Here is a 23663-nt window from a genome sequence, read left to right as displayed (position 1 = left end):
CGATGCAAGCATGACCTCATGTGCGCAGGGTTATGCACTAACGTGTTGTGCCCTTGAACAAGCCATTGCTCATTGATCAGCAGTATCACAAGAAAGTTCCAGGCCGCTACATCACCAGGATATATGCTTGATGTTCAAACATGGCCATCCACTAACGAGCATTGCGTAGGACCCCATTCGAAGCAAGCGTGCATGGACTTCTTGTTCGAGATCATCCTGCACACGGTCCGATTCTGTTCGGTTTACGGGTGCGATTCAGCAGGTCTGTAACTTGCTGCATATCGAGCCGGAGGTAGCGTCGCCCACGTCAGCGATAGTAAACCACTCGGCGGCAGTTTGCGTATCGCCGGCCCCTACAAGGTTTCACGCACACGACACGCCACCGCCGAGCTCTTCTACATGCTGTAGATGGCAACGAGTCTCGACTCCTGCTCGGAAGCGCTTACTGTCGGTGGCATATTACAGGTAAGCGAAGTGAGCGTGTTGCCGGGCAAGGATGTCTCTACGTTACCGTAAGTTACCGTTCACAACGGGGCGGGAAGCATACGCTCGATCTCGTCATCATCCTCGTCATCGCTATCCGGACTGCGTTCGGCATCCTCTCGTGTCAAAACCTCGAGTTCCTCGAGGCCCCATCCGATCATGCTCTTCTTCATCCGGAGTGTTTTGACGGACTCTGCTAGTCGCGCTAGGACCTCGTCGCTGCGATCATATCGAGTCAGCCTATTTACTAGGGCGGGTGTGTGCAGGGAAATAATCACTTGGCATAGGCGAGCACCCACACGCAGAAGTCGTCCACCCAAATCTTGCTGTAAACGTAATATACGTCGTGGTGGTCAAGGATGTCCTTTGCTTCTAGCAAGCACCGCGCCACGACCCGTTTGCCACGGGCCAGCAGCGCAGCTACATCGGCCCGACAGGCTTCCGCCAGCGCGAACGAGCGATACAACGGGAACGCAAGCGCACGTCGGTAGCTTGCTGTGAACGTAGCCCCTAACTCATCTGCCGTAAAGTTCGATGGGTCTGTCCACTGAGTTTGATCATACGGCGGTGGGTCGAGTGCGGAGAATGCAGGTATGAGAGACGCAAGGGTCCAAGCGCTCTCCGGGGTCGGATCGTGTTGAGTTGTGCGCGTCTCGTAGGCGTACGAGAATAGCAGCGTGAGGAGGGTCAAGTACAATTGGTGCGTCTGCGCTGGACTAGGGAGATCTGTGATGGATGGAAGGGTCAGAAGTGCGTTGGAACTGCAGAAGCTGTGAATGCGGGCGCGTACACTCTTTCCGAGGCAGACGCAGCATGACAAGGTTTTCCTTTTCGGTGTATTCGAACTCGTCAGTGGACGTGGCGTGCGGGTGCGACCAGGCGATAAGTTCCCGTATGTACTCGTCATCGGCGAAGTCCGCCCTACGTAACGCGGTGTTCAGTGGATGGAAACGAGTGCGGGCGGGGAGACCTACATATAGTGTTCTTCGTCCCATTTCTCTTCCTCGTGCTCGATACGCCTACGGCAGCGTTGATCGGGCGGACAAGTCTCGGCATCGACGCCCAGTTCATTCACTTCGTTCTCGGTATGTTCGACATGCCGGAAATAACCAGAGTGCATGTCCAAGAACCCATATCGGTGCTCAGCGCTCGTATTTAGCTGCGGCAATGGTTCCGGAACAGCTTGTGGTAGCTGCCAGTCGTTTTCAGCGGCTACCGATTCTCGTCAGCAACGCTCTCGTCGGGTCACTTCGCTACACATCGCACACCTTCAAGGATTTCGCGCTGTTCTAGACTCAGCGCCTGCGTCCGTTCCACGAGCTCCGCGTCGATATTTTGATCGTTCGGTTGCGAGTCCAGGACTTCGATCGTCGGCTGCGAGAGTGCATCCTTGGAAGGTCGCGGAGCAAGAAGTTTTGCGAGCAAGTCGAGGTCTTTGAAGTCCTGTCCGGGGACTTCCTTGGTGAGCGTCACGGTCAGATATCCGGTGCTCGGATCGTAGACTGCAGACGAAGCGTCGTCTTCGAGGAGTGGGTGCGAAAAGTTCAGTCGGAGGAAGTATGGGCTGATGTGCACGGTCAAGAGCGTCTCGTCCACATTGATCTCAACGTCCGATGCCTACTTCCGATCGAAATTTCTCAGCACGAGCACAAGAGATCCGGAAAGCTGTACACTCACTCGTACTGAGGGACAGTATATGGAGATGATGACTGACTTGTCAGTCTGCGAGCACGAAAAACGGGGCGTGATCATGGCACTAAGCGAACTTGCATGAATGAGGTTGAAAGACAAGCCACAAAAGCGTTACTGAAACACTTGGGCGCTCCGTACTCCGAGATCATCACAAGATCTGACCAAGCTGCTCGTCTGCACTTCGTTCCGACAGCGTCGCGGTGGGCCTGGACGGTGCTGATGATATTAGAGTAGAGGCCGCACAAGGGTCGGAGATGAGATGAGGAGGCCAACATGCTTGCGATCGAGGGCAGCTCGGTGACTCATTGGAACGAAGCGGGCATTCTCCGGTACATAGTATTGAACGATCTGACTGACTCTATAAATCCCTCCTCGACTTCGACCACCACCGTCCATTATCATACCCTGATAGACGACGTCGAATCCTTCCATCATGGCCGTGGACACGCAGGTCAAGCGAGCTTTCATGGGGAGTCGTAGCAGATTATTGACTGTGCGCACGGTCTTTCACAGAAACTTCCGGCTTTTCCTCCCCTCTCTACCATTGAAAACATCATCCTAAAGGAAAAGCGTGGAAACTGCGTCCCTGTATACGTTGAACTTCCGGGAGACCTCCTGACGCCATGCGTGGCATATCTGAGGATAGCGAAGGACTCGAAGTACAGCTTCCTGCTGGAGTCGGTGGTGGCGGGCGAGAACCTGGCGCGGTATAGTTTCATTGGAGCAGGTGCGTGCCCTTCTTCTCGCGTCGAGAACTAGCTCTCATCGCGTTCCGAAGACCCATTCAAGATCATCCGCGTCGGTCCTAATGAAGAGACCACTGGGGACCCTATGGTGGCGTTACAGAAGGAGCTTGGGATGTACAGATACGTGAAGCTCCCCGAGGTGCCGACGTTCACTGGCGGAGCGATTGGGTACGTCGGGTACGATTCAATCCAGCACTTTGAGCCCAAGACTATGTGCCCGCTCGAGGACCCATTGCGCATCCCCGAAGCGATCTTCATGCTCGTCGATACCCTCCTCATCTACGACCATCTCTACCAGAGCCTCAAGGTCGTCTCGCACGTCTTCTGTCCCGGGGACGCAGGACAGGTCAATCTCTCGTTCATCTACCAGACGGCCGTATCAAAAGCACGTAGACTTGCGAAACTCGTGATGAGCACCATAACCCCAGAGGTGTACCAGCAGCCAATCATCCTAGGCAGTGAGGCAGTTTCAAACGTCGGCAAGGAGGGGTACGAGGGCTTCGTGGCGAACTTGAAGGAGCATATCGTCGCGGGAGATATCATTCAAGCCGTCCCATCGCAGCGTCTCGCCCGGCCGACGACGCTACACCCATTCAACGCCTACCGCCACCTACGACGCATCAACCCGAGTCCTTACATGTTCTACCTTGACTGTGGTCACCTTCAGATCGTCGGTGCAAGTCCAGAGACGCTATGCAAGGTCGAGAAGAACAAGGTGTACAACCATGCCATTGCCGGAACAATTCGCAGAGGGCAGACTGTGGAGGGTGTGTTTTCCTCCATCATGCGATTTGCACAGATTCTGACATGTGCATGCAAACCCTTAGAGGACGAGCGGTTAGGAGCCGAGCTGCTCAACTCCGAGAAGGACCGGGCAGAACATATCATGTTGGTAGACCTTGCACGAAACGACGTCAACCGAGTGTGCAAGCCGGAAACTGTACACGTCGACCATCTCCTCAGGCTGGAGAAGTTCAGCCATGTCATCCATTTGACCTCGCAAGTGTCGGGTATGCTGCGGGATGACAAGAATAGGTCAGTTGACCCGGCTACCATAGAATGTTCCTGTTCTGACATCCGCCTCGTGCAGGTTCGACGCGTTCAGGTCTATCTTCCCTGCGGGAACGGTCTCCGGTGCCCCGAAGATCAAGGCCATTGAGCTCATCTATGAGCTTGAGAAGCAACGACGAGGCATTTATGCAGGTGCTGTCGGTCGTTTCGACTTCGCAGAGGACGAGATGGATACCTGTATCGCCATCCGCACAATGACCTTCAAGGACGGCATCGCGTATCTGCAGGCAGGAGGTGGAATCGTCTTCGACAGCGTGGAGGAGGAGGAGTACGTCGAGACCCTGAACAAGCTGAAGGGCAACATGAAGGCGCTCGAAGCTGCTGAGCGTACGTCCATCAACTTACCTATATTGTCCCTCCCTTTGCTCACTTTTGGTTGCAGAATACTGGTACGACATCCAGAATGCGAAGAGTGCGCCGACTTCATGAGATTAGAAGACATAATGTATATAGCGATCTATGCCATGTAATTAGTACCGCGGTGGTCTCTTAGCTGCGCGTGCAGCAGCTTTTGCCTGCTCCTCCTGATAGATAGCCACGCCTTCACGACCAGCCACGCTAAGCAGTCCCGCGATGAGTTCTGCTGTCCGTGTGCTCTCGTCGTTCGCCGGGATGGGGTACATGACGACTCGAGGATCCACATTCGAATCGACAATGCCGATGGTCGGTACGTGTTCGAGTGCGCATTCTCGGACGGCATGGATGTTGGGGATGGGATTCAGGAACACGACAAGGTCGGGGATGACCTGCTCGTCGCCAGCAACCTCGGGACCAAACATTTGCACCCTGTTCGTCAGAGTACCCGGCAACCAACGCTCGCCGACGTGGTATCCCTGCTTGCCCATGCGCTCCGCCGCAAGACGCACCGCAGGGCGGAGGTCTGACCGTGTACCAACGAATACGACGGAACCGCCACCGGCAGCGACACCTCGCACGACTTGTGCGGCGCGGCGGAGGAGGGGGAGAGTGTGGTCGAGGTCAATGATGGTAATGCCTGCGCGGACACCGTATGCATACGGCACAAAGTTGGGGTTCATGCGCTTTTGTGAGTGGCCGAAGTGAGCCCCGGAAGCGATGAGAGCGGAGAGGGTGATGTCGGAGGGTGCTACGGGTCGGTGGAGGGAATGGTGGGGCTGGAAGGTATTGTTCCGCGTCTGTGTCGAGCCATACTCAGAGAACGTGTCGACTGCAAGGCTTGTGAGGCTTAGAGATAGTAGCTGGCACGGCGGGACACGCACTCAATGTCTGGTACTCTGCACGCTTGAGCTGGAAGTTGGTCCAGTCGTCCACGGTCTCGAGAGGCTTCTCCTCGACCCTTGCGAAGGAAGAATGTCGGACCTGCGCTGCGGTCGACGTCGAGAGCCGTGTGCGCCGCACAGAGCGTGCGGCGGAGGCAGCGAGGGAGCGGGCGAGGGAGGTGGCCATGGCTGGGACGAGACGAGGACGCGGTGGCGGCAATGGAAAGGCGCGCTCCGGGCGCGCGTGGCAGTCGCTTACCTCAGCAAAGCCTATCGATTTTTTTCTCTCTTCTTGACCGCCCGTCGCTCAGCTTGGCCTCAGCCTCCCATCTTCTTCTCCTTCCACTCCCTCGCTCTTTCTCTCTTCTCATAAAAAATGGAGGACGTGTTTGACGGCGCCGTCGGTATCGATCTCGGTACCACCTACTCGTGAGTACACAAATTCCTCTGGCGCAAGTACGCGCGAAGCTAACGCGCTTGCAGCTGTGTCGGTGTCTGGCAAAACGACCGTGTCGAGATCATCGCCAATGACCGTACGTGCTGCTATGTTAGCCTGAACCATGTGCTCATAGACACGCTACAGAGGGTAACCGGACTACCCCTTCTTACGTCGCGTTCTCTGCGGAGGAGCGTCTCATCGGTGATGCCGCCAAGAACCAGGCCGCGATGAACCCCAAGAACACGGTCTTCGACGCGAAACGTCTCATTGGTCGGAGATACGAGTAAGTAAACAGTTCTGGCTTGCACGATGGCAGCATACCTATTTTCTCTTCATTTTTAAGCGATCCCGATGTCAAGAAGGATATGACACACTGGCCATTCGAGGTCATTGAGAAGAACGGCTCTCCCCTCATCAAGGTCAACTACCTTGGCGAGGAGAAGACCTTCAGCCCCCAGGAGATCTCCTCCATGGTCCTCACGAAGATGAAGGAGATTTCTGAGGCCAAGCTTGGCAAGACCGTGAAGAAGGCTGTTGTGACGTGAGTAATTTCACGCCCCTGACGCGTGCACCGAGGCTGATAGCAGCCCAGTGTCCCTGCCTACTTCAACGACTCACAACGTCTCGCGACCAAGGATGCCGGTGCCATCGCCGGTCTCGAGGTCCTCCGTATCATCAACGAGCCCACCGCTGCAGCCATTGCCTACGGTCTTGACCGTCAATCAAGCGCGGAGAAGAACGTGCTCATCTTCGACCTTGGTGGTGGAACTTTCGATGTCTCTCTCCTCAACATCACTGGTGGTGTCTTCGCCGTCAAGGCCACCGCCGGTGACACTCACTTGGGTGGTGAGGATTTCGACAACAACCTTCTTGAGCACTTCAAGAAGGAGTTCCAGCGGAAGACTGGCCACGACATCTCCGATGATGCTCGTGCCCTCCGCCGTCTCCGCAGCGCCTGTGAGCGTGCCAAGCGCACCCTCTCCAGCGTTGCCCAGACCACAGTCGAGGTCGACTCCCTCTTCCAGGTACGGACACCTCATCCCATTACCAAGACTGTATGCTCAAACTCTGCCTCTTCAGGGTGAGGACTTCTCGGCGAACATCACTCGTGCTCGTTTCGAGGAGATCAACGCTGCTCTCTTCAAGTCTACGCTTGACCCTGTCGAGCGTGTACTGAAGGATGCGAAGATGCCTCGTGAGAAGGTCGATGACATCGTCCTTGTCGGCGGTTCCACTCGTATCCCCAAGGTCCAGTCCTTGGTCTCGGAGTACTTCGGTGGCCGCCAGCTCAACAAGTCCATCAACCCCGATGAGGCTGTTGCCTACGGTGCTGCTGTCCAGGCTGCTGTCCTCACCGGCCAGACCTCTGACAAGACCGCCGACCTCCTCCTCCTCGATGTTGCCCCCCTCTCTCTCGGTGTCGCCATGCAGGGTGACATCTTCGGTGTCGTCGTCCCCCGTAACACTCCCATCCCCACCAACAAGTCCCGTGTCTTCACGACTGTCGAGGACAACCAGACGACTGTCACTTTCCCTGTGTACGAGGGCGAGCGTACGCAGTGCCGCGATAACCGTCTCCTCGGCGAGTTCGAGCTCACTGGCATTCCCCCCATGCCCCGTGGCCAGGCTGAGCTCGTGACCACCTTCGAGCTCGACGCTAACGGTCTGCTCAAGGTCACCGCGCAGGACCGCGCATCCGGCCGCAAGGCTCAGATCAGTACGTGTCCGCGTCATTCATGTTCTTTCGTATCGTCCTCACCCACTTCTTTCTTCCTCCACAGGCATCCAGAACTCTGTCGGCCGTCTCTCATCAGTGGAGATCGATCAGATGATCAAGGATGCTGAGCACTACAAGCAGGCGGACAAGGACTTCAGCGCACGGCACGAGGCGAAGGCCGACCTGGAGAGCTACATCCACCAGGTTGAGAACACCATCACCTCGCCCGAGATCGGCATGAAGATCAAGCGCCATGCTAAGTCGCAGGTCGAGGCCGAGCTCGCGCGTGCGCTTGAGAAGCTGGAGATTGAGGACTCGACGGCGGATGAGCTCCGGAAGGCGCAGCTGGGCATCAAGCGTGCCCTGCAAAAGGCGACCGCTGGCATGCGGTAGAGCCACAGACTTACGACCTGTCACGATGTAGATATATATGCGCCGTGTAGGATGCGAGAGGGTCTACATTCATGCTTTCGTCTGGCATCGTCGCTGTCTGTCTGTCTGTCTGTCTGTCTGTTTCTTGCCCATCTTCCCTGTTGTTGTTTCATGTCCTCACGCTCACGTCCATAATACACAAATGAAGCGCTCGTTTCTGTAGCTCTACATTCGTTGTCTGTGAATCTGTGATAAGTATGTGTCATTCCGCTCACTGAGCAGCGTCATAGAGGTATGTAGAAAGCAAGATGCAACGAAAGCGACTATTATGATACAAATGTGCATATGACTTGCTACGACTCGGACGACATGGCTTTGTGCACGCGAAGCCCGACTTCCAAAATCCAGAGTTCTTCGTCTGCGCCATCGCAGAGTGCCTTGTCCGCTTCTGCAAAGGCGAGGGCGCACTTCGCCTTTTGGCGTGCGGTGAGTGTCGGATGGTGCACAACATGGTCATGTAGCTGCTCATAGAGTCAGTTGTGTAGGAACAGGTAATATGGACATGCAACTTGCCTGGGAAATGATCTGGGATGCCGAGTATCCTTCACGGATGATCTCCCTGACTTTCCCCCTGACGCCGTCGAAGCCCTTCTCCTTGGTCCTACCCGTATTGTCCATGTCGACGTCCATACCGTCCCCGCCAATTTGTTCAATCCCAAGTGCGGTAGCGAAGTCTGAGACAACAGCGTCCGGGACAACGCCGGCGATTTCCTGGACGTCGCGGGGGGTGATCTTACTCGGTGGTGTCGTCGACATAGCGAGGCGCGACGCTGACTGGAGGTACGTGATCGCGCGACGGAGATCCCCGTGCGAGGTAGAGATGAGGGCTTGGATGGTGTCGGCATCGACAGGGACATTCTCTGCACTTGCAATCTGCTCGAGACGCGTGGATGTGGAGGAGGGGTCGAGGGGCTTGAAGCGGAACTTGGAACAACGTGAAGCGAGTGGTTCAATGATCCTATAAAAGAGCTGGCGGGTAAAGGGGATTGCTGAAGGAGTGGGGGTCGGAATATGACGCACCGGGTTACATAGTTGCAAACGAGGCAGAACCGTGTTATTCGGGCGTACAACTCCATGATACGGCGTAGAGCAGCTTGCGCGTCCTGCGTCATTGAGTCGGCCTCATCTAGGATAATGATTTTATATGGTGGACATGGGTAAGTCTTCCCATCAGACGCGACAGCTTGTGCGCGTGGGGTCTGGCGAGCGAAGTTCTTGATCTTCTCGCGGACAATGCTGATACCTCGTTCGTCAGAGGCGTTGAGCTCAAGTACACGAGAGCGAAAGTTGTCGGGGCTGGAGAAGGAATGAGAAAGCCGTGGAGAATGAGATTTGACGCGTACGTACCCGAAGAGTTGCCGTGCTAGTGCGAGGATAGTGGAGGTCTTGCCCGTCCCTGGTGGCCCGTAGAACAACATGTGGGGGAGCTACGCCCAAGTCAGCAGCCAAAATACAGAAGATGTCAAGTAATCGTACATTTGAGGAGGTAAGGGTCTTCCGTAAGACCGCCACTGTGTGCTCTTGCGCGGAGACATCCTCAATGGTCTTGGGCCGGCTGTATGATGCTGGTTAGGGTGAGGTTATCTCGGGAACCCCGCAGTCTCACTATTTCTCCACCCATGGCTGGTGCTGTGGATCTGCGGCTTGTTTCTGTGCTTTTGGAACGTGTGGCTGGAAGAAGGACATGGTGGAGGGAAAGATCACGCTGCACGGTGCTTGTAGAACGCGGTGTGACGCGTCTTGTGCGCGACACGTCACGGAAGGTCACCGAAATGAGAGGTGATGTGACGGAGCGCGTCGCTGTTCCCGACCACCTCCAGGACGCCCCGGCCACCGTCTTCCGCGACGTGAATGAAGACCCCCATGAGCATTATGACCAACGCAGACATTAACAAAGGTGTGCAATGTGCCGTTCACCTCGTTTTACGCTCTCATGTCGCGTTTCGCAGTTACCCCATCGGAGGATGTGCTCAACGGTGAGCTGACAGCAACAGTGGTTACACGTGTCGATTGCTCATTACGCGTAGACAAACCTGACCGGCCGTCGTTGGTCGAACTTAGGAATGGCAAGCTCGTATTCAAGCAGAAATCCCTATCGTTCGAGAAGATGTCGGAGACTATGCAAGGTGCGTGGAAATCTTAACGCAACCTTGGAGGTGGCGTTTCCGAACACTCCCATTCCAGAGATTGTGAAATTCCGGGAGATGCTGGAAGAACGCTTAGCATCACAGCAGCCCCCTCTGTCCGCGATTCCGGACGAGCACAGGCCAGTCATTGCGAAGCTAGTGCACGAGAGGTGCGTGTTGGCGTACTCGGATATCGTACAATAGTTTCACGCGTCATTACCATGCCACAGCGACAAGACGCTCCAAGCACTGTCCAAACATATACAACAAGAACTATCCCCAGCCATAGACGAAGATGAGGATGAAGGCAGCAATATGCCCACTATCCTCCCGCTTGAGACGGTCGAAGAAGCTATCAAGTCTGTTGCGAACCGTGTCAACTACGGACTGGATGCCCCTGCGGAAGGCGGCAAGGTGCCTGCGGCCTGGTTGATTTGGCGATGGGAGGTGTTAGACGTGCGTCGAGATTGGCTGCCCAAGACGGCCAGAGAGAAGGTGGACAACAGATTCAGGGAAAGGCAACAGGTGCGTCTGTCTATGTCTTCGGGTCTTGGCTATCGCAGACTACCATCGCACCCAGGTGAAGATCGACGTGAGAGCTCTCTTCGACTCTTTACCAGAAGAAGAACGCACGAATATTTTGGGCGGCAAGAGTTCTGCCAAACCTCCCGCTGTCAAGGCGAAGAACGGAACTAAGGGCATATCTGGGACGATTGTGATAGACCTCAGTGACCCGACACCCAATGCTACTGCTGCTCTTCCAGTGCCTTCCAAGATGGCGTCGGAGAACCACGTCCCAGAGCTGATTGAGATTGAGGTTCGTCTTCTTCCCGCATCCTTCCAATCCTGACTTTAACCCAGGCTTCAGGAGAATGCCCCAGAGACATCGGAGAAGAAGCCTGTTGGACGACCTAGAAAACCTGCTGACCCCGATAAAGCAGCGAAGGTAATGTGACACCTGGTGTAACGTTCACATTCCTAATAACTCACATGATGTCTCAGGAGAAAGAGCGACTTGAGAAGAAGGCTGCGAAAGCCGAACGGGAAAAGAAAGCTCAGGAGGCACAGGCAAAGTCACGCTCCATCATGGCCAACTTCTTCGGCAAGGCCAAACCCTCCGGTATTGCGTCGCCATCTAACTCCAAAGCGACGAAGGAGAGGGAGGCAAGCTCCCCTGGACCCGCGACGATGCAATCCGACTTCCAGCGCACGTTCCGGCCATTCGCTCTGAAGAAGGATGCTGAACTCGCTCCTGAGAACTGGTTCCGGGAGCGCAGGCGACGCCAGAAGCCACGAAGACATGTCAGTCGCACTGAAGGGAATGTGATTGTCATTGACGACGATGAGGAAGCGGATCGGACGATGGTTGCGGAGCCGGTGGATGTGGAAATGGTGGACGCAGAGGAGGCAAGTGCTGAGAGTAAGTCTGCTGAGCCCGCCGTATCTTTCTCCACGCCTGACATGCGTTTCAGGGCCACTGTCGACCATCCTGGCTAGTCTACCACCGGGGCTTAACCCGCCACGCCGGCCACGGCAACCCACGGGGTACAAGACCTACAACCCCGTGACGGTACGTGGGATGATGTCGCAGTTGACCGAGGCTGAGGTCGCGGGCGACGATTCCGAGGTCCGCCGGCTGCTTGCTCTCCTACGAGATCGTCAGGCGGTTCCTGTGAAGGTACTCTCCTTCCATGAGGATCCACGTCCAGGATATTTCGGCACCTTCACGCGCAATTCGCGTGAGATTGGTCCGCGAGCACCCTTTGCCAAGGACCCTGTGCAAGTTGATTACACCTATGACTCTGGCGAAGAATGGGCAGAGGAAGACGCCGGTGATGCAGACGATGTCGTCGAGGATGCAGAGGATGAGGGTGACGGCGACGACGAACCAGACTCGGATCTGGATAGCTGGCTCGTGGACGACGACGACATCGAAGACCCTGGGACACCGATAGAGGACAGGCTGGGCTCGCCTGCCTTTCCAGATATTGAATTGCCGCCACCTGGGAAGCGGAAAGCGAAAGAGGACAAGGAGAAGAGCGGAGCGGGCAAGAAACGGCGGGTGGTCGTACCTCTTGTGCCATTCGCAAAGGGCCCGGAGTGGGAGACGCACATCGGTGGATGTGCGTACGAGCCTTTCAGGTCGTATTGCATACAGCTCTTCAACGGTACGTCTGCACCCTTACTTTTGGGTGTCTAGATTGTTCACTCTGCTAGTTCGCTCTAGACACACCATTTCCAATCGATCCATTCAAATTCGTGTCCGAGCCCGTCGAACAGCAAGCTTCAGGCTCGGGACAGAGTCATCAGCAGACCGAAGACGGCTTCGTCATCCCCGCGCTACCTCCGCATCTCGCAAAGTCATTACCTAACCCTATCTCAGGTCTCCTCACTCCCAGCTCGAGCTCGAGTACGAGCCTGACCGCGTCGCCAGGTCCGAATGCAAAGCGAGGCGTGCCAGCTCCAAAGACGGCGTTCCCAGACGCACACCTCACGCACCTGCTCACGCGTATCGGCGAGCTCGAGACGAGCAGTTTGCAGTGCATCGTGGAGACCGTACACCGCGAGCTTCAGGCACACAAGGTCAAAAAGAACGCGATTGAAGCGAAGGTGCGGGAGGTAGGCGAGAAGTGCAAGGAGAAGAAAGTTTGGGTCGTGAAGGCGGACGTGAAGGTGAGCAATTAGTTTTGGCCCTTCTGGAGCACTGAGACTCAATGTCTTCGTGGTTGTAGGCGCAGTATGGGCTGTCATGAGCAATGAGCGGCCACTGTCCTCCTTGGGCCCCTGTTTGTGTTTGCGGCGAGTATGCTTGGCTTGATATTGTAATATATACGTGTACTGGCTGTATATGCTTTGTCTGTTATACATATCCTATTATTATATCGTGATACATGCTCAACGAGCCCAGGTTCAACAGAGAAGGATACAATGCACACGAGCAACACAGTCTGCGAGGCTCGACTAGGACCACGTCCTAGTCGCTTGCGACTGGCAGAGACTTGGCGGGTCGCCAGAGCATGTCGATATACTCCGCGTCGGACTTGCTGCCGTCCAACGTAACTAAATGGACGTCTCCGTGTTCCGCTCCTGGAGGCGCGGCATGGGTATGTGTGTGAACAGTATATCGCGAGGTACTCACGAACGAGAATCTTCGACATACGACCGTCCTTGTCCATGATTGGTTCAAACCCGAGGCCCTTGTATATGGCTAACCGTAGGCTGTACACATCATCGTGTGGAATGCTGTTGAGAAAAGGAGTATCAGGGAGGGTTCGAGGAAGTACTCACGCCGTAGCGTCGAGATCGTGCTCTGCAGCTGGGTCCGACATTTCCAAGGCCCTTGTCTCCTCCTTTAAACGGGTAAGCTCGGCCTCCTTCCCAGCCAGCGCGCCCTCCGCATCATTTATGGCCTTCGCGAGTGAGAGCCGGGTCGCGTCGAGGTCGTTCATCTGCGTGACATGTTCCTCCGCGGAGGGAATCGTCGACGGGCGGGTGGCAGATATCCGTGCGGCCTCGAGCGCCTTGGCCAGTTCTAGTGCACAGCAGGCAATGTAATGTACCAAGAAACGTGTAATTCCGAAAATCGGGGGGATGTAGTGACAGGAATGAGGAGCGTGTCGAATAGGGATGGTCGAGCACTTACGCTTGAGCTTCACATGGGCCTCGTGTAACTCCTTCTGTCGTGCTTCATGAGTTACCGCCATCCGTTCCTCCGCCGCTGCAATTGTCAGATAATCATCCTCGGGGTCGATTATAGGGACCATCTCCCTGATAGCTTTCCTGGCCAAGCGGAAAGGTCAGCTTGTTCAAGGCTATTGGCACAAGCTGCTGAACGCACACAGCCTCTTTAACGTTGATCGACATCTTGTGCCCAAGTCAACAAGACTGGAAGAGAGGTGGACTGAGGACTGATGTGGTATGCTTTAGCCAGTTCGTCGTGGTCGTGGTCGAGGTGAAACAGTTGTGACCGCCACACGCGGTGGCCCACAAGTGTGACGCGCTTAGACGCGATCACATGATCACAGTCGCAATGTTCATGCACAAACAGTTATTCTTAGTACGGTTAAGCAGGGTTGGGCGGCCGTCCCTCTGTGACTGCCCGTCAATAGGCCCGTCAGTCTTTGGTTTGGGGCCACAAAGGCACGCTCGTAGTTGAAGTGCGTTGGAACGCCTCGCACCACGCTGTCGCCGCCATCATTAGAGGTATCTATACTACTAGGTATACATGTAATCGTACTACTACACACATGTCTGGTGACAGGGAACATACTAGCAGATGACGGTATCAATGGTGATCAGGCTTGACGGTGCGAGCGGCGTGAGGAAGGAAGGGTGGGTATGGATTGAGGCCTCTCCTGCGGTGAGTATCGCCGAGTGTGCGGAGTTCATTCGTTCAGTCGACGCGCCTGCTCATTCTCCTTGTTGCAATCGATGCGTCGTAACACCCACGTAGCGCAGAAGGCAGAGAGTAGGAGTCCACTGCCGTATGTGCACCAGCCTTCCGGAAGGCAACTTCCAAATACATCAGCAGCCGGCCATACGGCGCAGCTCGCAGAGTAACTGTCTGCAAACGGCATGTCAGAGAAACCGAGTGAACAACGTTGCGAACGGAAGATGTACTGTGTAATACACACGAACACAATACACCTGTTGGCGTGACTTTCTGCTTGCAACATGGTACTGAGGCAATGCTCGTTACGGTGGCTCTCAACGGTAATGTGGTCGGGCCTCATCGACTTGCGTGTCGGATAGCCGCAAACAAGAGGAGGATACTGGCAGCGACGAAGTCGCGGGCATTGGATGCAGTGGCTAGACCATCTCATCTGCATACTCTTTGCCAGTGGTTTGCCGTGATGCTCTTTTGGGGCATCCGTACATCGTGAGTGAAGGACCATGCCACGCAGCTACGCGACATCAATGATCTAGATAGAGTACGTGCAACCAACGTCCATCGCGGTTGTCACGTCAAAGTGGCATCTGAGATAAATGGCGCAAAGCCATAACCATACTCGGCATTCCAGGGAATTGTTCAAGTTGACCGAGAGTCCGCAGCCTTACTGCATAAAGGCGGGCCACTACCTGACGCATGAAGAGATATTAGTAGCACAACAAGCAGATGAGCGAGCGTACCTATAGGTCTTGAGAACTTGGACGGTGATACAATTCCTCGGGGCGTGACTGTCGCCTCTGCGACTCTGAGAGTGAAGACGGCCCGCGCGGCCACACACTGGATGCTGTGCATAGTGGCAGCTACGCGTCCCTCCACAGTAGACGAGCACGTACAAAGAGCACTTGTGCCCACCGACATGCGGGACGGCAACGAGAGCATGGAGCATATGGGGTAGTGGGCGACGACGTCGTAGCAACAGATGAAGGTGAACTCCGAGTCAAAGCGCCCATTGAATTGTTACGAGCGCCTGAGCTTGCGTACGCTCTCCGCCGTCTACACACTCTCTGATCGCATCCTCGGCCTAGGCCAGATCTCTGTATGCGTCGCTATACTACAATCCCTGCCAGAATCACCCCACTGGCTTGCCCTAGAATTTCTTCCGCTCCGAAGGTTATGCCCCGGCGTTTAGAGGAATGCCATGCGGAACAAAACGAACCGCAGTTCGTCTGTATGGGTCCATACGGGTTGCATGCCAGAGGCAGCTGCGATGATGGTATACTCGCCGCGGGATCCAGGTTCAGGGTCGATAAGAGGTACGCCGAACAGTAACCACAATTTATGGACATGTCCCGCTTATGCGCCTGAGATTCACGCTGCCAGTGCCGTTCAGAGCTGGTCTGCTCCTTCTCACTGTCGGGCAGTTACGTAGAGTACTACCATCCGCGCTCGCTTTACCGCTTACCTTAACAACCACCAGCCAACTCCGAGTCTCAGTCTCAGCGTGCAGCCTGGGCCCAGCACTGGGGGGGGGGTCTCACCTTATTCTAGGAATGAAGTCTCTTCATCTTCTCTTCATGATCAGTGCGCCACATTGTACCCTTCTACCAACTACTGCCTCATTGCGAGAACAACTCTTGAGTCGCGTATTTCTTTTGACTGAGGTTCATGACGCCTATAATGTAAACCACTTCGATCATTGGTTCAACGTTCATGATAACTCAAGCCAAACTTCTCAATTTCATCAAACCGATCAACAGGTACGGGACCAGGTGCATGGGTATATATTGAGGGAGGGGGGATTACTTATGAAGTATACAAGATCGTACTCGAGAGGGTATACTGTATGGTGCGGTGCGTGCTGTCGCCGGATAGTGAATGGCAGAACGAAGACATACCAAGAAATCATTTTGTGGCTGCAAGGGCGGACGTTCACGCCGTGCTCACGCCTCGGGAGACGGCGCGAACACCACATCCCACCAGTTGCGGGTCGGGCTATTCGGCGTAGAACTGATATCGTCCGCCTCGACCATGGCAATATCCGACAACGGGGGCGACGGGGCCAGAAGGCCGCTTGACTCGGCACCCGCAGTAGCTGGGAAGGAGTGGCGGATGGAGGGGATGAGTGTACGAAGCGTACGAGTAAAGCAATGACTAACTCCCAGTGCTGGTGCTCAGTTCATCGCCGTGTCCCTGTGCTTGCACATCCGAGTCGCCATCGGCTTCCAGCAGGATGGCCGGACCTGCCACGGCCTCCTGCACCTCCTCTCCGATTTCTGTCAAAAGACATTGTAGCATACGACACGTCAGGAACTATCTCAAGACAGGCCTCAGATGGTGCTACTCACCATCCACTCGGGCCAAGGAACAGTCCTTGCCCTCGTCTGCGCATTTGGCGCAGGGTCCGCCCTCGGACTCGGATCTGTCGCATCGCGTCCTCGCGATTTTGCTGGAGACAGTGGTCGTCAGGCAATGTGTGCGTATGCGACAACCTGGCTCACCAGGACGCGCAAGCCTTCTTGGCACGTCTTGTGCCAGGCCGCGGCTTCTCGCACGCCTCTTGTGGGAGGCGCACTTTCGCGCATCGCTCACATACGTCCTGTCCAGGGACAGGTTCGCATCTGACTGAGCGAGTCGTCAGCGCAGAACGCAGAAGACTCCCAACGATGATACTTACGTTTGACCCTAGAGCAGGGCGTGCAAGCAGCCTTCCTACCGGAAGCCATAATCTGTGGAGAGCAGTGAGTGAACGCGCGCGTGAGTAAGGGAGGGGACAGGGAGACCGGGACACTGGCCTGAAAGGTTTAAGTATTCCAACTCGGACTGAGAATGGGGTTACCGAGAGAACTTATGGCATAAGAAGCTTGGATTTTGCGAGGAATATCGCATTGACGGATCTGCAACGACCGTTTTGGACAATCGGCCTACAAAATTGGTGGTAAATTTGCAGAACTCAATCAGCGGATGCCGAAGTCGACCCAAAGGTTGCTTCTCGAGGGACCGAGAGCACAGAATGCAGGGTTACCTGCATTTGTCGCCCTCCTTGAGACCGCAGCAACTGGGGAGCCGGCACGGGAGCGAGGCTGGACAGGGTTCTCCGTTGATTGCGATGCTTCCTGGGTCAGCATGACATCCGAAAGCGAACAATTGGCGTTACACGGCTGCCACAGCAGGCGCTGCTCACCCACATTGCATCGCATCCCATAGATACATATGCTTGGCTATTTCTGTTCTCGTGTACTTGCACGCACAATTCAAGAGATGGCCACGCAGTGCGCGCTAGGCAGGAATATCATTCTAGATGCTCAGCTCAAAGCTGATTCACGTACTCCTTGCCAGGAGAAGGTGCGCTGGGCTGTGAGGGAGCCTCGCAACCGTGACGGAGGTGTGGCCACTACTGCAGGACCACGCTCGGGAGCGAGGTCGTACAGTTGAGCGCGACATGACTTCCACGAGGATTCTGACAGCACCTTCTATCGGTGGCGGAACTTTGTCGTTCACTGTACGCATCCGTTCAGGCGGCGCCAAAGGCTGGGAGTACTGAGAGGGATAAGTCAGCGGTTGCATGATCATCATGTGAGACGTAAGTGGGACGCATCAACATGAAACACGCCGTGCTCTGCCAGAACGCTTTACGTCTCATCGTTACGTTGGCAACGTGGACGCTGCCACCTCCACGACTTCGTATCGGCGGCGTCACGACCTTCGGCCTGTGGAATTTAGAGGATAGCCAAAGGATACGCACCATGATGCCATACCAAGAGCCAATTCCTACCAGCTACTCGTCGGTGTGGCTGAGAGACTCCGCCACCCTACTCAGCCTGTCACTCGGCCAGGTACGGAAGGTCTGATTCTAGTCATCTGCGCACACGGATGGGTAGAATGCTCTTGCACGAAGACGTTACGGGACCACCAATTGAGCGCTCCCTCATGCTGAGAAGTCGAAGCAGCCACTGGGGGAACATGCGCTTTGAAGAACTTGATGATGATCTGCTGGTCGGATTCTCGTCAGCTTGTCCATACGAAACCAAGGGCTGGGAACTTTCCTGCCGCCGCCGCCGTGACCGGCGACTTCCGGGACCATGGTTTCTATCGTCCACATCGCTGACAGCGAGCCAAATACAGGCCACACCCCGCCAATGAGGAGTGGCAGGCGGATATGGTGTCGGCGTATGTCAGCAAACGGAAGCATGTCGCGACCGGGGCACAATAACGATACGGCGCAGGGCCTCATGTGAGCACAATGGAGGACGTGAACCGCCTTCTGGCCACTCGAGACGACAAGGGCCCGGAGCGAACAGCAATACATAGCCCTCCTTCGTTTCAGACCTTGACGGCGGACATCAACAACTTCTCCCTTCCTATGTGAATGCCGTCGTCGCGCGGTGAACATTCGAGGGACGTCGTATTGATACCGCCTGCTTCCACAACGCGATCGATGGGATGATTTAATGGCCACAGACCAGCCCCTACTGACGCTATCCGCGACATCGGTCAGAAGATACTTGTGCGGAGTTCCCGGGTCCAAAGGGCGCGCAATCCCCGTAAGGTGCAAAGGCGCATCTGACATGGAACAGGACCATCCGTACCTTTCCCCCGCTGCACCTGTCCGGCTTTAGGCGTTCCTGACCGCGGTTCTCCATTCTCTGGGATATCCCTCGGGACCAAAGGGCTAAATACAACCGTGACTGGGAAAGCGAGGGTGAGGCGTGTGGGAAGCTATAAATTGCAAGGACCGGACGCAGCCAATAGCAGTCAGTAGTCCGAACTTTTCTGCGTGGCAACCCGTACCCACATGCACCTGTTCCGTAGCGGGCCTCTCACCAACAGCTTCCGGAAGCACCGACGAGCATCTTGGAGAATATGGGTAGATTGATTGCGCATACCAGAGCCCAATCCATGTGCTGGGCACACTATTGATTAATGACTTCGCATTGCAGGGAAGAGTGAACATAGAGGAGGGTGGGCCCACAGACCGAGCCCGACGTGTAGTACCGGTCCCGGTTAAAGAGGGACAGCGCACTGCAATGCCCGGGAAACTCGGGGTCCCGTACAGACGCCCATCACGTGATGAGAGCGGCTAATACTCAATTTTCTTCTTGGACCTGTTGGAGGATGTCTCGGCCTCTTCTCATCAGAACCGCGCTCTGTCTACCGGTTTGCCCAGATCGTTTATACAAGATATCCCCAAGTGATGTGGTTACCTGGACCGTTCAATCCAAGCGCGGTGCGATGTCACTGTAGATCACTTGAGATCCCCATGCCAATCGGTATGCCTCCAACACGTGCTCACGCGAGCCAGTCAAGGTCAAAGTGTGAACAGGCAGACCAACAGCGAAGCCCCAATCTGGCGGACGAGCACAGGGCATACGGTCAAGCTGACACCCACGAGATTCACAGTATACACTAAAACTCCGGTTTATTCGCTAGAAAATTTCTGGCTTCGAGGTCGGACTCGGAGGTAGTTGACGTCCATTGCCCCTCCCTAGATCCACCACCCCATATCAACATCTCGGCGAAGGACCCGCCTTTCGGACTTCTTGTGCAAGCGCGACAGGGTCTTTGACTGTCTGTGATGACTTCAGCTGCTCGTCATCACCGCCGCTTAGGTCCCGTCCGGCGGCACGGCAGGCCCAAGGGTCTCTGACAGCTGGCACAGAGATCTTCCGTGACTGCTGAGGAACTCGGGCAGAAGGGCATACCAGTTCCTGCGGGTCCTTCGGCGACTTGGCCGTACGAGCTCGAACAGTCTCCGCAGCAAGCCCAGACACCCACTTACCTCTATCCGTCGACGGCCCACACACGCGCAGGGACCCTCCCAGAGTCCCCACAACGTATATCAGGCACTTCGTGTGCCCGAGTCGACTTCGTTTACGTATATATTCCCGCCGTCGCGCCCCCCGCGCCAAATAGAACCTGATCTGACCCCGCGTTGGGAAATACCCCAGCTCCAAGTGCCCGCCGCCGCACTGAATAGTGTGAATGGTGTGAATGGTGTCAAGCTGGGTCCTCGCTCGCTCGCGCGTGCCCGCGATCCTCGCTAGAGGCGGCTTTCTACGAAGCACCCGATGCGATGCACATCGCGCTGAAGCCGGTACAAGCGGGCTTAGCCTAAGGGGAGGCTAAGTGTTAACGTCGCCGGCAGCCCGAGCCCGCGCAGCATGTGTTCCAGGCAACCAAGCACAGGGAACAAGCGTATATCGGCCTCGATCGATCACAAGTTACTTGACGCTGCCTGATATGCACATATACGGACCGAACCCGCGGACGATGCGGTTTGGGTTGGGTGTTTGTCAGCTGCACTGCGCCAATCTTGATCGGCGATCGTCGCGGACTTGATGTGCGGACAGGTCGCACCAACAAAGGAGTACATTGTGGGGGGTAGAACAATTAAAGCGACCTGTGGATAGTGAGTGATGCGTAGCGACGGCGATACTGATGTAAACAAGGGAACATATATTGCTACAGCGTGCGAGACAGAGATCAAGACGGCAGGAGTGGGGAAAATTATCGACGAGTATATGGAGCGCTGGTGCAGTATAGCGAGAGGTAAACTAGAAGGATAGGTAATTGGGCCGGCCAGTGAGTGCGCATAGTGAATGATCCGTGGAACTACGTGAAGAGGAATGGAAGAGAATACGAGGAATGCACCTAGCGGGAATCGTCAGACAAGACAATGCTCCAGTAATCGGAGCGAGGGCTACTCGCTACCGACGGCGGGGTCCCAGGAGGGTCGTACGCGTTCATCCCGGTGTCGATATGAAGGGTTGGATGCGGACTGACGACGTGCGGCTGCACGGTTTGGACCTCTAGAGGGTTGGAGTGGATAGGCGCTCAAACCGAGGAAGAGGAGCAACGCACCAGTGTTGAGAATGATCGCCGCATCGACGGGACCTGCGACGGGTGGCGGCGAGTACGCTGGGCCTGCTTCCAAGGCAATAAGATCGGGCGTACATGAAACCGCGAAGACGAGTTGACGTGAGTTGTCGAAGAGACGAAATGAACGAAGCACTGACCTGCCTGAGGTGATGTGTCAGAAGCGGCATGCTCGGCGCCGTTCTGCCCGATGGTTTGACCCCCCTGTGGGACATGCACACAGCGAATTTTGGCATCGCGGCTGCGAACCACGCCGTCAGTCCAACTGACGACGGCGGGCTCGTCAAGGGGAGAGACATACCACTGTCTGCATGCTCGTCCAGCTCTCTCGGAGGGCCACACGCACTCGTGACCCTTGCTGATACACTTCTCGCATCGTCCTTGCGGGTCTGTGGGGGACTTGCAGCACTTGGCTGGAACACACCAGTGAGATGCACGGCCACAACGAAACGCGCAGCAATGGCGATACAAGCGCGTACTTTTGGTGGACGCGCACCGGACGCAGGCCGTCTCGCCACGCGAGTGCTTGGGCTGGCCGCGCTGGCCGCGACGCTTCTTGAACGTAGACACTACCTTCTGCATGGCGCGCGGGAGGGAGGGGGCAGAAGGAGAGGGAAGAAGCCGAGGCGGGCTTGGGCTATATGGCATCCAGACAGTGGGGACCGCGAAATTTAAAGAACTAACGGAACTAACGTTGCGGCCGGAAGAGGACCACTGCCTTTCTGAGGCGCTACTCGCTTCGGATTGCGTTCCAGGGCGCGGGCTTGATGAGCGAGAAACATGTGGGAACATAGACTGTCGAATGACGGAATGGGATGGACATCCCAGGACAGGGCCTCCGTCCAGCTGGGACGCGCGTCCTCCAATAAGCGAATTTGCCCAAGTGCCCGCCGGGCTTAGAGTTCAGACCCTCGACGGAGCTCGTGCGACGCCTGCGGGCAGCCTATGGGGGCTCGCTCGGAAACACCGTGCGGTGTCGTCCAGGGTGCGAGAACCGGGACACGAGACCAGGGAAATGAGGACAGTGATTGAGGACAATGGCGTGGCCGCCGCACTAGCGGCACCTATTGCTGTCAGTACTTTGACTGAATCCGCTACCCGACCCGTCCTCCCCAGCGGCCGCGCGGCATGCCCCGGGGACGACCTGTGCGCCTGTTCAAGTCGCCGCCGCCCTCGAGCTCGAGCTCGTTGCCAACGAGCCAGCCCGGCGCGCCATCGCGAGCCCCGTTCGCGACCGACCCAAGCGGTGTCCGACTCCTTGCAAATCGGCTCTCGCCTGCCCTCCAACGCGCCCCAGCACGGACGTCCGCTCGGCCTCCTGATGATTAGCAAACGATGAGGTACCGAGTACGCGATGCCTCGCGCCCATGCGGCCGTGCGCGCCCGGCTGCGGCGGGGTCGAGGGCTGCCATCGGGGCGGGGACGACACTTCGCGTGCGCGCATGCTGGCAGCTCTCTTTGTCTCTGTCTAGGCCCCGGAGGACGGCCAGATCCCTGGCGCAGCGCTAGAATCTACGCGGCAGGGCTGGGGTGCTAGGCGGACAGGCGGACGCTGCGACTGCGATATGTACATGAAACGCACGAGGCAGAGAGATCCCGGCAAAGCCAGGAGAGCTAAAAACAATGAATGTTCTCACCGCGCAGGTCGTCCCTGAGGTCATGGCGCCCACTATGACCATGTCCTTGCTTGAGGCGGCAGCGCACGCCGGACACTGGCACTGGTGGGAGGCGACCGTGCCGCCATTTGGAATTGCGCGAGAAGCAGAAGTTTTCGATGTCTTCCGCTGAGGAATCAACGAATATGAGCGCAGCAGCACGCACCTGGCTTCGCTGGCGTCTCTGCGGGATGCCACAGACTTGACAGTTGACACCGCCCAGTGGTCCTCCCCCGCGCTGGCAGTGGGGGAGGCGGGAGCTTTTGTGCTGCCTGCACCTGCATCAAACACGTACCTGGACAAGCTCGTGCGTTGCCAAAGCCAGCACGGCGTTCGTAGGCGTGCTTCCGGGACTTCCCAGACGTTGCTACTAGGTTATTTGTCGGGCGACGCCACGAGGATTATCACGTCACCGCAAGCGTCCCGAAGTCGAAGGCTGGGGCGGAGGGGCGAAGGTAGTGCGCGAGCTCTGTTAAGACCTGCGGAGGGCCGTTCAGTGCACACGTAACACACACGGGAGGCTCCACAGTGCGACCAGGAGCAGAGGAACATCACCAGCCCCAGCAACGAGATGCGCACTATGCCCGAACACGTGTCCTGCGAGAGGGAGGCTGGCGATGTCCGGTGCGTAATGAGTCGTCGCGTCGCGTCAGGGTCGCCGGCGGAGCGAGTCGAGGCGGGCGCACTCTGCAGCAGCTGTTCCTCGTGCCGCACGGCGTCCCGGATGAGCTGGCAGCAGACGACAACGATCAAGACAGGTACACAAACGTGGGCCCCGAGAAGCGTGCTAGCGATGAGGAA

The 23663-nt window shown here is 56.4% G+C and overlaps 11 protein-coding genes across 11 annotated transcripts; 3 read left to right on the top strand and 8 right to left on the bottom strand.

Moving 5' to 3' along the window:
- Positions 1-524: 524 nt before the first annotated feature.
- On the bottom strand, positions 525-2235 carry L226DRAFT_454831 (SHQ1-domain-containing protein; the record flags this gene model as incomplete). The annotated part of the gene is made up of 6 exons (XM_067675207.1): positions 525-702; positions 762-1209; positions 1274-1404; positions 1458-1695; positions 1752-2100; positions 2161-2235. 6 exons carry the CDS (start codon positions 2233-2235, stop codon positions 525-527), a joined length of 1419 nt encoding a protein of 472 aa, XP_067540449.1.
- Positions 2236-2447: 212 nt separating this feature from the next.
- On the top strand, positions 2448-4542 carry L226DRAFT_550131 (anthranilate synthase component). The gene is made up of 6 exons (XM_067682728.1): positions 2448-2626; positions 2689-2902; positions 2954-3688; positions 3749-3956; positions 4012-4319; positions 4375-4542. Exons 1-6 carry the CDS (start codon positions 2609-2611, stop codon positions 4419-4421), a joined length of 1530 nt encoding a protein of 509 aa, XP_067540448.1. The 5' UTR covers positions 2448-2608; the 3' UTR covers positions 4422-4542.
- L226DRAFT_500112 (mitochondrial 37S ribosomal protein uS2m) lies at positions 4384-5434 on the bottom strand. The gene is made up of 2 exons (XM_067677750.1): positions 5231-5434; positions 4384-5178 (listed from the first exon to the last, which is right to left on the bottom strand). Exons 1-2 carry the CDS (start codon positions 5415-5417, stop codon positions 4463-4465), a joined length of 903 nt encoding a protein of 300 aa, XP_067540447.1. The 5' UTR covers positions 5418-5434; the 3' UTR covers positions 4384-4462.
- A 148-nt stretch (positions 5435-5582) lies between these two features.
- Positions 5583-8022, top strand: L226DRAFT_478386 (heat shock protein). Its single transcript, XM_067676792.1, has 7 exons — positions 5583-5659; positions 5714-5763; positions 5814-5952; positions 6013-6210; positions 6262-6694; positions 6750-7386; positions 7451-8022. Exons 1-7 carry the CDS (start codon positions 5607-5609, stop codon positions 7777-7779), a joined length of 1839 nt encoding a protein of 612 aa, XP_067540446.1. The 5' UTR covers positions 5583-5606; the 3' UTR covers positions 7780-8022.
- On the bottom strand, positions 8006-9517 carry L226DRAFT_530067 (replication factor C). Its single transcript, XM_067679758.1, has 6 exons — positions 9425-9517; positions 9295-9373; positions 9166-9245; positions 8839-9114; positions 8332-8776; positions 8006-8279 (listed from the first exon to the last, which is right to left on the bottom strand). Exons 1-6 carry the CDS (start codon positions 9502-9504, stop codon positions 8112-8114), a joined length of 1128 nt encoding a protein of 375 aa, XP_067540445.1. The 5' UTR covers positions 9505-9517; the 3' UTR covers positions 8006-8111.
- A 141-nt stretch (positions 9518-9658) lies between these two features.
- On the top strand, positions 9659-12697 carry L226DRAFT_608863 (uncharacterized protein; the record flags this gene model as incomplete). The annotated part of the gene is made up of 11 exons (XM_067685978.1): positions 9659-9715; positions 9768-9794; positions 9846-9944; positions 10003-10114; positions 10175-10469; positions 10525-10761; positions 10813-10890; positions 10947-11364; positions 11417-12112; positions 12172-12617; positions 12677-12697. Exons 1-11 carry the CDS (start codon positions 9670-9672, stop codon positions 12695-12697), a joined length of 2475 nt encoding a protein of 824 aa, XP_067540444.1. The 5' UTR covers positions 9659-9669.
- A 37-nt stretch (positions 12698-12734) lies between these two features.
- On the bottom strand, positions 12735-13897 carry L226DRAFT_557222 (uncharacterized protein). Its single transcript, XM_067683162.1, has 5 exons — positions 13783-13897; positions 13588-13724; positions 13233-13476; positions 13084-13163; positions 12735-13031 (listed from the first exon to the last, which is right to left on the bottom strand). Exons 1-5 carry the CDS (start codon positions 13806-13808, stop codon positions 12919-12921), a joined length of 600 nt encoding a protein of 199 aa, XP_067540443.1. The 5' UTR covers positions 13809-13897; the 3' UTR covers positions 12735-12918.
- An 882-nt stretch (positions 13898-14779) lies between these two features.
- On the bottom strand, positions 14780-15304 carry L226DRAFT_183808 (uncharacterized protein). The gene has a single exon (XM_067672725.1). It carries the CDS (start codon positions 15271-15273, stop codon positions 14974-14976), a length of 300 nt encoding a protein of 99 aa, XP_067540442.1. The 5' UTR covers positions 15274-15304; the 3' UTR covers positions 14780-14973.
- Positions 15305-16093: 789 nt separating this feature from the next.
- On the bottom strand, positions 16094-17091 carry L226DRAFT_608861 (uncharacterized protein). The gene is made up of 5 exons (XM_067685977.1): positions 17009-17091; positions 16833-16956; positions 16680-16780; positions 16491-16607; positions 16094-16426 (listed from the first exon to the last, which is right to left on the bottom strand). Exons 1-5 carry the CDS (start codon positions 17055-17057, stop codon positions 16275-16277), a joined length of 543 nt encoding a protein of 180 aa, XP_067540441.1. The 5' UTR covers positions 17058-17091; the 3' UTR covers positions 16094-16274.
- A 1078-nt stretch (positions 17092-18169) lies between these two features.
- Positions 18170-18971, bottom strand: L226DRAFT_183779 (uncharacterized protein). The gene is made up of 3 exons (XM_067672724.1): positions 18921-18971; positions 18382-18809; positions 18170-18324 (listed from the first exon to the last, which is right to left on the bottom strand). The coding sequence occupies exons 2-3, from the start codon at positions 18722-18724 to the stop codon at positions 18260-18262; spliced, it is 408 nt and encodes a 135-aa protein (XP_067540440.1). The 5' UTR covers positions 18725-18809; positions 18921-18971; the 3' UTR covers positions 18170-18259.
- Positions 18972-20982: 2011 nt separating this feature from the next.
- On the bottom strand, positions 20983-21789 carry L226DRAFT_566423 (uncharacterized protein; the record flags this gene model as incomplete). The annotated part of the gene is made up of 5 exons (XM_067683913.1): positions 20983-21140; positions 21193-21255; positions 21348-21448; positions 21509-21620; positions 21687-21789. The coding sequence occupies 5 exons, from the start codon at positions 21787-21789 to the stop codon at positions 20983-20985; spliced, it is 537 nt and encodes a 178-aa protein (XP_067540439.1).
- Between the last annotated feature and the right edge of the window lie 1874 nt (positions 21790-23663).

This window comes from Lentinus tigrinus (assembly GCF_003813185.1).
Source record: "Lentinus tigrinus ALCF2SS1-7 unplaced genomic scaffold L226scaffold_3, whole genome shotgun sequence".
Taxonomy (NCBI): Eukaryota; Fungi; Basidiomycota; class Agaricomycetes; order Polyporales; family Polyporaceae; genus Lentinus; species Lentinus tigrinus.
The sequence above is the reverse complement of the archived record's forward strand: the minus strand, read 5'-3'. Positions and strand labels throughout refer to the sequence as shown.

Bases quoted from the DNA above. Each gene is read 5' to 3' on its own strand.
- L226DRAFT_550131 (XM_067682728.1), top strand. The intron at 2,903-2,953 runs GTGCGTGCCCTT...CGCGTTCCGAAG, and splicing joins GTATAGTTTCATTGGAGCAG to ACCCATTCAAGATCATCCGC. The intron at 4,320-4,374 runs GTACGTCCATCA...TTTTGGTTGCAG, and splicing joins GGCGCTCGAAGCTGCTGAGC to AATACTGGTACGACATCCAG.
- L226DRAFT_500112 (XM_067677750.1), bottom strand. From the start codon at position 5,417: ATGGCCACCTCCCTCGCCCGCTCCCTCGCTGCCTCCGCCGCACGCTCT. The intron at 5,179-5,230 runs GTGCGTGTCCCG...CAAGCCTTGCAG, and splicing joins TGCAGAGTACCAGACATTGA to TCGACACGTTCTCTGAGTAT.
- L226DRAFT_478386 (XM_067676792.1), top strand. From the start codon at position 5,607: ATGGAGGACGTGTTTGACGGCGCCGTCGGTATCGATCTCGGTACCACC. The intron at 5,953-6,012 runs GTAAGTAAACAG...TTCATTTTTAAG, and splicing joins CTCATTGGTCGGAGATACGA to CGATCCCGATGTCAAGAAGG. The intron at 6,695-6,749 runs GTACGGACACCT...CTGCCTCTTCAG, and splicing joins AGGTCGACTCCCTCTTCCAG to GGTGAGGACTTCTCGGCGAA.
- L226DRAFT_530067 (XM_067679758.1), bottom strand. From the start codon at position 9,504: ATGTCCTTCTTCCAGCCACACGTTCCAAAAGCACAGAAACAAGCCGCA. The intron at 9,115-9,165 runs GTACGTACGCGT...TTCCTTCTCCAG, and splicing joins CTAGCACGGCAACTCTTCGG to CCCCGACAACTTTCGCTCTC. The intron at 8,280-8,331 runs GCAAGTTGCATG...CTCTATGAGCAG, and splicing joins CATCCCAGATCATTTCCCAG to CTACATGACCATGTTGTGCA.
- L226DRAFT_557222 (XM_067683162.1), bottom strand. From the start codon at position 13,808: ATGTCGATCAACGTTAAAGAGGCTGT. The intron at 13,477-13,587 runs GTAAGTGCTCGA...GCTGTGCACTAG, and splicing joins GGCCCATGTGAAGCTCAAGC to AACTGGCCAAGGCGCTCGAG. The intron at 13,164-13,232 runs GTGAGTACTTCC...TGATGTGTACAG, and splicing joins CACGATCTCGACGCTACGGC to CCTACGGTTAGCCATATACA.
- L226DRAFT_183808 (XM_067672725.1), bottom strand. From the start codon at position 15,273: ATGCTCTCGTTGCCGTCCCGCATGTCGGTGGGCACAAGTGCTCTTTGT.
- L226DRAFT_608861 (XM_067685977.1), bottom strand. From the start codon at position 17,057: ATGGCTTCCGGTAGGAAGGCTGCTTGCACGCCCTGCTCTAGGGTCAAA. The intron at 16,781-16,832 runs GTGAGCCAGGTT...CACTGTCTCCAG, and splicing joins AAGAAGGCTTGCGCGTCCTG to CAAAATCGCGAGGACGCGAT. The intron at 16,427-16,490 runs GTTAGTCATTGC...ACTCCTTCCCAG, and splicing joins ACTGAGCACCAGCACTGGGA to CTACTGCGGGTGCCGAGTCA.
- L226DRAFT_183779 (XM_067672724.1), bottom strand. From the start codon at position 18,724: ATGTTCACCGCGCGACGACGGCATTCACATAGGAAGGGAGAAGTTGTT. The intron at 18,325-18,381 runs GCAGGAAAGTTC...GAATCCGACCAG, and splicing joins CGCCGGTCACGGCGGCGGCG to CAGATCATCATCAAGTTCTT.